Below are 11,830 nucleotides of genomic sequence, written 5' to 3'. Positions count from 1 at the left end.
GTTCTCCAGGCAACGCCCGGCGCAACCACCACGTCCCCCTGCCCCACACAATGGAACTTTCGCGAGCCGCCGCCAGACGCGGTTACCATGGGGACGGCCCCTGCGGCCTGGGGAGACCAGACCAACGGGTCGGTGGGGAGGCGAGTGCAGTTCCCGCCCTGTCCTCTGTCAGGGGCGCCTGCAAGTGACTCCAGGAGACAGTCCCTTGGTGCAGTCCCTCTGACACAGCGAGGGCAGCCCTCGTGCGTTTCTGCTGCTTCGCGAAGGTTCGTGTAGTGGACCGCGCCGCGCCGCGCACCCCCACTTTCCCGGTGGTAGAGCCCGGGGCGGGGCTGCGCACGCGCAGGCCGGCGGTGGCGGCGGGGCCGGCGGGTGGTGCCGGCGCTTATTTGGAACTCGCTCCTGCGACGGGTCAGGTACGTCTCTGACCCCGGGGTCTCCCCAGGGCCCGAGGCCGGGCGTTCCCCAGGGGGCCGGCGTGTTCGGCCAGCTGGAGCCGGACGGCGGGCGACGGACGGATTCACCCCAGGTGGTCACCGCCCCTATATATATATATATTTAAATTTATTTCAGAGAGAGGAAGGGAGAGGGGGAGCAACAGAGGTAGAAATATGCCCGCAACCTGGGCCTGTGCCCTGACCGGGAATGGAAGGGTGACCTCCTGGTTCATGGATCAACACTCAACCTCTGAGCCACCCCGGCCGCGTGTGACCACTCCCTTTAGGGTGGCTGTGAAGGGCGAGCCGGGGAACGTTAGTTCTCTGCCGTCAGTTGAATCCACCAGCCCCGGGCGGCCTTGTCCCTGTGGGGCAGGTACCTGCTTGGCTGGCGCTGAGCTGGCGGGGGCGGGGGTGAGACACGGATCCCTTTGAGAATCCGATGAAAGCCAGAGACTCGCCTTCTTGTTAGACTAAAATAAGGCAATGGACTTCGTGGCCCATTGCAGACTGTACGGCACTGCGCAGCGATGAAGTGGTGGCCGGCACCAGCGCCGAGGCCTAGGCCGTCTTTAGAAGCCCGGTTCCCCCACCTTCCCACTGTGTGATGGGCAAGTTCCTCAGCTGCTTACCTACAAGAGATCCAGCATTGGGCCCGGCCATAGTGGATCCGCAGGAAGTAATACTAGTTAGTTTTTGTTACTGTGCCCTTTTCTTGTTTTGAGTTAAAATCTTTCTTTCTGGATATTCCTGTTTCATTCCTGTTGTGCCCTCTACAGACATAAAATTAATTGCCTTCCCTCTTCCACCCATTTTGTTTTCTTTTCTGCAGCAGAAGCCATGCCAGGGCCTTCCACGGTGTTTTGGATGACGTGGTAGCACAGCTTAAAACGCCCTCAGCACCTTGGTCCCACTGCTGTCCGTCCACCACCAAGCTGGAAGCGTTCTGGTTTGTCCACGTCCTCAAGTGCTGTGCCCAGGCCCCAGGGCCTTCATTCCATAGCTTGTGTGTCTACTGCTTTTTCTCATCACAAACACACATCTACCAGTAAAACTCGCATGAGCACACCCCCCTAAATACCTTTATTTATTTATAAATCAGATATACATATACTCTGTATTGTATATTGTAAAACGTCCAAAGAAACTTTTATCATTAATTTTAATGATATTAATTTCTCCGTCACTGAAAACAGCAGTTTTTCTACATGTTTTCATTGAAAACATGTCTTGCTACTTGTGATGGATTTATACTATGCGTTATTTATTTATTTACTTATTTATTTATTTGGTTAATCCTCACCCGTGGATATTTTTTACATTGATTTTTAGAGACAGTAGAAGGGAGGGGGAGAGACAGAGAGAGAGAAGCATCAATATGAGAGAGGCAGCCCTAGCCGGTTTGGCTCGGTGGATAGAGCGTTGGCCTGCGGACTGAAGGGTCCCAGGTTCAATTCCGGTCAAGGGCACGTGCCTGGGTTGCAGGCTTGATCCCCAGTGAGGGGTGTGCAGAAGGCAGCCAATCAGTGATTCTCTCTCATCATTGATGTTTCTATCTCTCTCTACCTCTTCCTTCCTCTCTGAAATCAATAAAAATATATTTTAAAAAATATATGAGAGAGGGACATGGATTGGTTGCCTTCAGCACATGCCCCAACCAGGTACGTGCTTTTGACTGGAATCGAACCCGGGACCCTTCAGTCTGTGGGCTGATGCTCTATCCACTGAGCCAACCCAGCTAGGGCTGAGTTGTTTTTTAATGATAATTGATATAAAACCTTGTTTCAAATAGTCTTGAAGTTGCCTTCTTTTTTGGTCAGCTTCTTGTCAGATAGGATTATCTCATAATGTGGTGAAGAAGGCCTCAGACCTAGGACTAGGGCAGGGAGAGCTCTGTGACTTTTGCTCCCTTGTGCTTTCACTGCCATTATCGTCTGTCTACAGTTTCTTGGATATTTTTAAGCTATTTGTGTGTTATGAGTTAAGACTGGGTAATGTACGGGAAGTAATGAACCTTGACCCCTGTCTCACACAGTATACAAAATTATTTCCAGATGATCACAGTCCTAAGTGGGAAAGTTAAACAATAAAAATTAATCTATGAAAATGTCATTTTTGGAGTAGGCAGGTTTTCTTAAAATAGGACACAAACACTAATCATTTTTAAAAAACATGGTAAATTAAATTCCATTAAAATTTAAGAACTTCTTTCATCAAAAAGAAACCAATAAGAGCCCTAACGGGTTTGGCTCAATGGATAGAGCGTCAGCCTGCGGACTCAAGGGTCCCAGGTTCGATTCCGGTCAAGGGCATGTACCTTGGTTGCGGGCACATCCCCAGTGGGGGGTGTGCAGGAAGCAGCTGATTGATGTTTCTCTCTCATCGATGTTTCTAACTCTCTCTCCCTCTCCCTTCCTTTCTGTAAAAAATCAATAATATATATATATATATATATATATATATATATATATATATATATAAAATAAAAAGGCAACTTTCAGACTGGGAGAAGATATTTTCAATATTCCCTATATACACAACGAAGGACTCATATTCATCATATGTAAAGAACCCTTACAAATTAATAAAATAAAAAAGATAGACAACCCAAAAGAAAAAAGGCAAAAACTTGAACAAGCATGTCGCAAAAGAGGGTATCCACATGTCCAGTTAGCTAGGGAGAAGCAAAGGAAACACCATGCAATACCACCACATATCTACCAGAATGCTAAAATAATGATAGGAAAGCCCTGGCCAGTGTGGCTAATTTGGTTGGAGCATCGTCCCATACCCTGAAAGGTCCAGGGTTTGATTCCCCCGTCAGGGCACATAACCTACCTAGGTATGTGGGCTTGATCCCTGGTGGGCCGATTGATATTTCTCTATCTCTGGCTCCTCGCCCAGCTCCACGCTGCTCGTGTGTCTTTGGGCAAGTTACCCGATCTGCGTAGACATGGCGGGCTGCACCTTGTGATGATAATAATAAAAGCAAAGCACTGGGAGCTTTAGTGGACTGCTCAGGAAGTGTAGCTCCTCCTTCATAGCAAGCTGACCTTCCTCTCTCAATTTTTTTTTTTCTTAATTAAGAAAAAATAAAATGGAGTCTATGCAGTGGCTATTGCGTAGTGTGATTCTCACCGGTGTATGGGAATATATTCCTTGCTCCCAGACTAAATCTGGTGATGTCAACTTGTGACAAAATTTAAGACCGGCAAGTGAGGCACTTGCCTGTGGATAACATAACCTGTAGAGCCACACACAGCTGTGTTCAGAATCTAGCTCCAGCTGAGGACCTTAGTCTTTCTAAACCTGATCGGTCAAATGGGGATAATGGGAGCTAAGCAAAGGATTGCGAGACTTGAGATACTACATGCAAAGGGCTTAGCATACTGCCTACCTGGCACATAGCGGGCAATCCACACGTGGGAGCCATTACCAGGATTGTGAATAGCCACATCAGATGTATGTTTTCCTGGTTTTAGGACAGGGACATAAAATCACTGACCCGTCTGTACCCCTGACTTGTCCTGACAGGGAGCATTGACCTCTCCTCGTCAGGCCGAAGATGCCTCTCTTTGGGAATACGTTCAGTCCGAAGAAGACGCCCCCTCGGAAGTCTGCCTCGCTCTCCAACCTGCATAATGTGAGTGTCAGCACCAGGGTCAGACCCTGTGCCTGTGACCGCGCCGTCAGGTCTCTGTTGGGAAGTGGGGTTCTCAGGGGCATGCAAGTAGGAGAGCATCCTTTTCATTCGTGTTGCTATTGCTAAAATCAGCGTTAACGCCTACTTGCTCAGGAACCTAATAAGCAGTCAACCTCATTATGATTTCTGGCTCTAAATACTATCCAGTTTGACTTCACGTTAGTCCCAGGACGTGGCCGGGAATCGACTTAGTCATGTCTAAGCATCAAATCGTTCTGAAAGGATGCCGTTTGCCACGTTAATGGCGATCGGAAGGCAGTTTCTCAGCTCCTCGCGGGCAGAGCGGGGCACATTCTTCTCTGAATGCCCAGGACTGGTTCTGATGCGGGTGGGTGCTCAGTGAGTTGCAGAAACATCAGAAAAATACATTAAAAATACATAAATAGCTTTTTTGGAAAACATCTGGTGTATAAAGCAGTATGTTTCTTACAGTTTAGAATTTTTTTGTCGTACCTTACTTGATTTTCTGATTTTAAAAATATTAGAAGTGCTGGGTAATGACTAGAGGAAAGAAGTGAGTTATTGGGGTCCTGCAGTTAGGAGAGGCGCTGAGAGTGCCGGGGCCTTCTGATGCTAGCATGCAGCGTCTCCCCACAGCTGGATCGGTCCACCCGCGAAGTGGAGCTGGGCCTCGACTATGGAACCCCCACTATGAACCTGGCGGGACAAAACCTGAAGTTTGAAAATGGCCATTGGGTAGCAGGTGGGCCGATTTCCTGCCATTTTGTCCAACAAGATGATGGAAGGACCCGCCCCCCCCCCCCCCCCCCCCCCTTATAACTGCTGGTTCTGTCTTTCCACCAGAGACCGGCATTAGTGGAGGTGTGGACCAGAGGGAGGCTCAGCGCCTCCGCAGGCGGAACCAGCAGTTGGAGGAAGAGAACAATCTCTTGCAGGTGAAGGTGGAGGTCCTGCTGGACATGGTGAGGACGGTGATGGGGGGCTGCCTAGCCTTTCCTGTGGCGGGAGGCTCCTCCCCGAGTCAGTTCATCCAGCTCGTGCCTTCTGAGTGCCCGTTTGCCCAGGAACATTGCTTTGAATTCAAAGTTACAAAAGCAAATCAGGCACAGTCCCTACCTTCAAGCACTCACAGGCCGGGGGCGGTGGACAATAAGCACAATGCCAGAGCCTCGTAGTGAGGGCAGCAGTTAGAGTCTGAGCAGGGCTGGTTGCAGCACGTGATGGAGAGGAACTCTGTCGAGAGAGAAGGCGCCACATAGGAAGGGATATTTGAGCTGAACGTGGAGCAGTAAGGAGGGCTGGGGCTGGGCGGAGGCAGTCCAGGAAGGGCCGTCTGCTCCGGAATTGGAGCTGTCCCATGCCACACGCATTCCTCAGTGCCTGGCGGCACCTGCCCACACACACTCTGCATCGGCGTCTGCTTCCTGTGGCTGTTAAGAACCCAGCAGCCTGGTGGGCCGAGAGGTACATGTGAAGGTTGATTGAGAGGCAGGAGAGCGTACACTGGAGTGGTTTAGAGCATGCGCTCTGGAGCTCAACTTCCTGGCTCCTCACCCAGCTCCACGCTGCTCGTGTGTCTTTAGGCAAGTAACTTACCTGATGTGCGTGAAGAGCTTCGTGTCTTCAGCAGTAAAACAGACGTGATGGCGGGCTGCACCTTGTGAAGTTAATAAACAAAGCGCTGGGGGCTTTAGTGGACTGCTCAGGGAGGTAGCTCCTGTTTCACAGCAAGCTGACCTTTAGAGACTATATCTCAGTCCCTGTCGAGAATATACGTCCATTGGAAGATCCTGATGAGGAAGGTGGCGTTCTTTTTTTAAGCACCCCCCCCCCCCCCATTATTATGGGAGCTGCAGCTCAGAAGCAACCAATCCTTTAGCTTAGAATTACCAGTATCAGCCTTCTTTTCTTTTTTTTTTTTTTTTTCAAATTATAAGAGCAAGTTTATCTAGAAGTTTACGGAGGTAGAAATGAGCCGGCGGGGCTGTGGAGGCTCAGGACACAAGTGACAGGAGCACAGGAAGGGCCCTGGAGCTGGGGAGAGGGACAGGCCACGGCGGTGCTCCGGAGGAAAGGGGCGGCGGGGAGGGCAGCGCCCAGCCTTCTGTTTCCCGGAGGCCTGCCGTCCTTACCAAGGCCAATGCCGTGCAATCCCAGTGACCAAAAACGCCGACAGAGTGGATTGTGAGAGCTCTTCAGTACTTGAGGTGGTGACATTCTGCCCAGTTACAAAGGGCTCCTTCCCGAGGCTGGCAGGCGTGGCAGAGAAATACCAGGAGCCTTTACCGGTGCGCCGGGCTAGCCTCACAAACCTGAACGCGGCCCAGAATGCCCTCCTTTCTAACAGTCCGCTGCTTTCCTTCCAGTTCTCTGAGACCACTGCCGAGTTCCAGATAATGAAGAAGGAACTGGAAGAACTGAAGAGTGTCAACCGGAGAAGGAAATGAAGACCTCAAGACGTTGGTTAGGAGAAGAGGGAGAACTCGACTGGTCAGAGGAGTGGAATATAGCTGAGGGTTTTTAAAGCTAAAATAGTAGGTTAGGCCCTGGGAGAGAGTACCACAAATGGGGCCAAAGGCACTGGCACCCTTGAGTTGGCAATAGAAAGGTGATGGCATCCTGGAGGAAACCAGGATTCCAGGCCAGGGCAGTAAATAGCAATGTCCTCTGGCTGCTCAGCACAGGGAGGCCAGGCTGTGAGCGGGGCCCGCTGAAGTCTGGGGCGATGCTAAGACTCTGGGTGTTCGCAAGTCACTTAACATATAAATGCACTTGTCCCAGGTTCACTCTCATTGGATGGACTCTTGGGAGAAGCAGCTGGAGTTCATCCCAGCATCCCCTCACGTTGGTGTTGTTCTAAAGAGCCCTGACCTCTGCCCTTCAGGCCACTCTCTCTGTGCTTTAAAGAGTGTTTGTTCCCCAAATCCACATCCTCTGGCTTCAGTTTCTCAGCAGCAATCACCAGTCTTCTATGCAACACTATATTTTTGTGTGACTTTCTTGTTTACACTACCTTTTTTCCCCCCTTGTTTTTCAATAAAGATTTAAAAAATAAAAACAAAGTGTACTTTAAAAATATATATTTTATTGTCCAGACAGTATGGCTTATTGATTGAGCGTCGATCCAGAAACCAAGAGGTCGAGTTTCAATTCTTGGTCAGGGCACACGCCCGGGTTTCAGGCTCGATCCCCAGTTGGGGGCATGCAGGAGGCAGCCAATTGATGATGTTTCTCTCATCAATGTTTCTCTCTCTCTTTCTCTCTCCCTTTCTCTCTCTAATCAATAAAAAAGTAAAATATATTTTTATTGATTTCAGAGAGAGGATGGGAGAGAGAGAAACATCAATGAGAGGATCATTGATTGACTGCCTCTTGCATGCCCGCTACTGGGGATTGAGTTTGAAACTCGGACATGGGAATTGAACTCTGACCTCCTGGTTCATGGCTCAATGATCAACCACTGAGCCACTGAGCCACACTACTTCTTTAAATTAAATGATGTTACATAATCTCCGTGACCAGAGTGAAAAGAGCATCAATTCTTGAAGAAGTGGAACCTGGAGTCTGAGCTGTTGTTCCATCCAAAGATAGAATTTTTAGGTCGTGGGAAGTGTCCCTGTGGCAGGGGAAGCATTCCAGCTGCTGGGGCATTGGCAGAGGCTGACCTGGGACAGAAAACTGTCTTGTCTTCCCCAATTCCCTGCTCTCCCCTGGGGAATTGGGACTATCCTGGTTCTGGCAGGGACCAAGGAGTTGGGGTGGGGCTGGAATCCTAGAGGGGGAGTTTTGTGCCTGAGTCTGAACCGAGCTGAGCGCCTCTGGCTGGAGAAAGGAGCCAGCCAGTCAGTAGAGGGATTCAGCTCCCAAAGAGGGAGGGCACTGAGGGTGGAGACAGCGCCCAGGGGTGACGTCCGTGGGCGGCAGGTACATGCCTGGCGGGGGCTCGGGCCCCTGCACACACACACACACACACACACACACACACACACACCTTTCCTCCTCAGCTCAGTCCTGGGCGCACAGACTAGCAGCATGCCTGTTTGCAGACAAGGAACCGAACCGCAGGAGTTTCAGAAACTGTTAGCATCATAGCCTCCCAGCCACAGTGGAAGAGGAGCTAGGTGGGGGTGCCCTGAGGCTGCTGCTTGTAGCTCATCCTTACTGGCCACTCGATGGGGGATGGGTAGAAGCTCCAGCCCGTAGGAGACAAATGTACACAGGGCCTAAATCTCCAGGTGCAGGCAATGGAGCAAGTGAGTTTGCTTATTCCTAGGCCACTAGGTTAGCAAACATTTAAAGAGCACCCTTGATGCCAGGCACCTATTTCTAATTCTCACGAGAATTCGTCAATCGTATCATCCCCTGCTTTTAGCTGAAGACAGCGTCCCAGAAGGTGACAGCTGGAAGGGATAGAGCTGGGACTAAACCTTGGGAATCACGAGAGCAGATTTGGGTGTCACAATGAGGTGGGTCCCCCGGCTCACCACCACGGGCACCTGACGGCGGGAGCCGGAATGTGGGACAACTCTGCAGGGAAGAAGGACTTGTGAGTGATGGAGGAAGCAAGCCGTTGGTGAGTTTGAACAGAGGAATGCTGTGACCAACTGGGTTTCCAAAGGCTCCCTCTGGCTTCTCTGGTGAGAACAGACGGAAGGGGGCAAGGCCGGACCGGGGAAGTGGCAGGAGAGGAAGTGAAGTGGGCAGACTGGAGACACGTATTGAAGGTGGAGCCCACGGATGGGCTGTGGGGTGTGAGCCGAGTCAAAAATAACCCTATTGATGCAAGTCCCTTAAGTGGAGGAGGGCGAGTTACCCATATCACCACTCTCACCTCCCCCCCCCCCCCCCCATTGATTGAGATGCTATATACCTCCAAGATCTTACCTTTTTAGGCAGATACATTCTTCAGGTTCTGGCTAACATTCTTCCTCCTCAAAGCCTTTATTAACCAAATCTGCTCACTGGCACCCGAGTAAAGAGTGCTATCCAATTGACAGTTATTATCTCTTGTAATCACTACAACAATTTCATGACTTTCTGTGCCGAGTGTCAGATTGGGGAAGAATTGTTAGGGAAGAGCTGAGGTAGGAAGTCCTGGTGGTGTGAGGGGGCGTGAGTGCAGGACGGGAGGCAATGCTCAGGGAGTTTTACAGCTTGAGGCCTAGCCAGGGCTCCCTGTGCAAACTACCCGGATAAGAGCTAGTGTGTATTTCTATTGGTGGGGGGTGGGGATTTCTATCTTCTCTAAGCTTCTCAAAGGGATCTCTGCCCTCCACCAACCCAAATTAAGAGGTATTTTACCCGTTTCAAATTTAACAGGACAGAAACAGGGATGGTGGAAATCTGGACTTGAGGGATAGGGACTGGGAAGAGCTCAGGGGTGGGGTTTTAGAACACCCCGTCTTCATGCAAAGGCAGTCACATGTCCCCAGGCACGGGGCATCATCTCACTTGGTTGAGCCCTTAATTTCGTGGCCTGGCATCAATCCATCCGAATTCTTTGCTGCCACTGAGCATTTCTCCTCCAAACCCTCCGTGCAGCCACCCTTCCCTGGTTCTCCTTCCTCTCCAGCAGCTCCTTGGGCCTCCTGGCGTGGGGGAAGAGGCTCCCCTCCTCCCACACCTTTAAAAAAGTGTTTTTAGGTATGACTAGGCTTTTAGTTAAAATTTTTATTATGGCCCTGGCCGGTTTGGCTCAGTGGATAGAGTGTCGGCCTGCGGACTGAAGGGTCCCGGGTTCGATTACAGTCAAGGGCATGTGCCTTGGTTTCGGGCACATCCCCAGTGGGGAGTGTGCAGGAGGCAGCTGATCGATGTTTCTCTCTCATCGATGTTTCTGACTCTCTATCCCTCTTCCTTCCTCTCTGTAAAAAAATCAATAAAATATATTTAAAATTTTTTTATTATGGAAAAATACACAACATAAAATTTACCATCTTAACCATTTTCCTGTATACAGCTCAGTGGTATTAAGTACATGCATGATGTGCAACCATCATCACTATCCATCTCCAGAAGACTTTTCATCTTGTAAAACTGAAACTCTATTCACTAATTCCCACTTCCCCTCCCCCCAGCCCCTGGCAACCACTTTTCTTCTTTCTTTGATTTTAAGTATTCTGATGACCTTTTTAAAAATATTTTTTATTGATTTTTTTCTTTTTTTTTAGAGAGAGAGAAAAGAAGAGAGAAACATCTCCTGCAGGCCCCCTACTGGAGGTTGAGGCTGAAACCCGGGCAGATGTCTCCACCAGGAATCTGGGAATTGAACCCGGGACTTCTGGGTGCATGGGATGATGCCCTCCCCTTGAGCCACACTGGCTCTGCTGACCTTTAACCCTTTGCACTCGCTTGCTTTTTTCTCGATTCCTTTATTCTACTCGGGATTTAATTTTTTAAATACCCCAGATTTTACAAAGTGCGGCAGTAGAATAAAAAACTGGAGTTTCTTTACATACAAACTTATTTATTTGGATTTTTTTATATTTCAAATTATTGATACATTCAATACAATTCGACATACGAGCTGCTACCGATGCTAACCGTGTCGAGTCACATTCAACATCCGAGTGCAAAAGGTTAAATGTCTGATTTCACAGGACTCTGTCCTCTGTCTTCTCTTCCCATTCTGCCTTTTCTAGACCATCTCATCTACTCCCGAGGTTTTGAATACTCTGCACTGCCTGATTTCTCTTTTTTCCTTATCCCAAGGCAATTTGTTAATTGTTGAAAGAGCTCTTTAGCCTTAAACATAGGATTTTTTAAAAAATCATGTGTTGCTCTTGTGAATACTATAAACAAAATTAATTGGTTAAAGTTTTCCTAAAACTTCTTTTCGTTAGCATTGTGACTTTCTACTTGAAGTCACTGATGTCTGTACTTTCCACATAAGATTGCCTTTGCTATATTGGTCTTCCAACATTTCTTAAAAGAGCCCGTAAAAGAATCGAAAGCCATTGGCACTGGGTTCTTAGGCTGCCCTTGCATTGATGTAGATCAAGCATGTCAAGCTCACAGCCAGGCGGGGCCACACGCTTAAGTGAGGCATGCGGCCCCTCCGGCCTCGAGTTTGACATGCTTGATGTAGATCTAGCCTACTTAAAAAAATAAAAAGGTTAACATGCAAAAATGTAATTCATAGGTGTATACAGCCTGATGAATTATCCAAAATGAACACACCCATGTAACACCACCCAGGGCAAGAACTTTATCAGCAGCACCCCAAAAGTTACTCTCTCGCCCCTTCCCAAGTATTAACCCCTTCTCCTCAAAGGGATCACTATCCTTCTCACCATTGATAGGCTTTGCCTGTTTTTGAACTTTATGTAACAGAATCATACAGTAGGCACCCTTTGTGACATGAAAACTTCTTGTAATCAGAGCTGCCCAGTCCATAGATGAGTGAAACTGAGGCCCGGATCTGGGGGGAGTGCAAGTTCTCCTGCTCCCGAATGGGCAAGTGCAGATAAGGATTTGGATGGTGCAGTTCTGAGATTCTCCCATTCCATGGTCAATTGGCTAACGACGTAGATCAAATTATCCTTGTATATAATAACTGTGGGGCACATTATAAAAAAGAAGCATTTTCATCTATCATATAGGCAAAATATTAAAATACGGTTAATACCTAATTCTGGGGAGCGTGTGGGGAAAAGGACACTTCATTCACTATTGTGGAAGTATATACTTTCAAGGGCAATGAGCTCATACCTGGCAAAATTTTAAATGT

At 48.8% G+C, this 11,830-nt stretch overlaps 1 protein-coding gene across 11 annotated transcripts; it reads left to right on the top strand.

Moving 5' to 3' along the window:
• Positions 1–335: 335 nt before the first annotated feature.
• Positions 336–7,124, top strand: CBY1 (chibby 1, beta catenin antagonist). 11 transcript variants are annotated; one of them, XM_079774598.1, is made up of 7 exons: positions 359–416; positions 947–1,125; positions 1,270–1,386; positions 3,972–4,080; positions 4,738–4,843; positions 4,945–5,063; positions 6,468–7,124. In XM_079774598.1, the coding sequence occupies exons 4-7, from the start codon at positions 4,003–4,005 to the stop codon at positions 6,546–6,548; spliced, it is 384 nt and encodes a 127-aa protein (XP_079630724.1). In that variant the 5' UTR covers positions 359–416; positions 947–1,125; positions 1,270–1,386; positions 3,972–4,002; the 3' UTR covers positions 6,549–7,124. The 11 variants fall into 11 exon arrangements, with proteins under 11 accessions (XP_079630723.1, XP_079630727.1, XP_079630719.1 ...); XM_079774597.1 differs by lacking the exon at positions 947–1,125 and having other exon boundaries at positions 336–416; positions 1,273–1,386; XM_079774601.1 differs by lacking the exon at positions 947–1,125 and having other exon boundaries at positions 336–416; positions 1,273–1,443.
• The last annotated feature ends 4,706 nt before the right edge of the window (positions 7,125–11,830 follow it).

This window comes from Cnephaeus nilssonii (genome assembly GCF_951640355.1).
Source record: "Cnephaeus nilssonii genome assembly, chromosome: 6".
In the NCBI taxonomy this organism is placed as follows: Eukaryota; Metazoa; Chordata; class Mammalia; order Chiroptera; family Vespertilionidae; genus Cnephaeus; species Cnephaeus nilssonii.
Note: the sequence above shows the minus strand (reverse complement) of the source record. Positions and strands in the feature narration are given on the sequence as shown.

What these genes read in the sequence shown, in the direction of transcription:
- CBY1 (XM_079774597.1), top strand. Translation starts at nt 4,003, where the DNA reads ATGCCTCTCTTTGGGAATACGTTCAGTCCGAAGAAGACGCCCCCTCGG. An exon ending in CGCTCTCCAACCTGCATAAT is followed by an intron (nt 4,081 to 4,737) that starts GTGAGTGTCAGC and finishes GTCTCCCCACAG; the next exon opens with CTGGATCGGTCCACCCGCGA. An exon ending in TGGAGGTCCTGCTGGACATG is followed by an intron (nt 5,064 to 6,467) that starts GTGAGGACGGTG and finishes CTTTCCTTCCAG; the next exon opens with TTCTCTGAGACCACTGCCGA.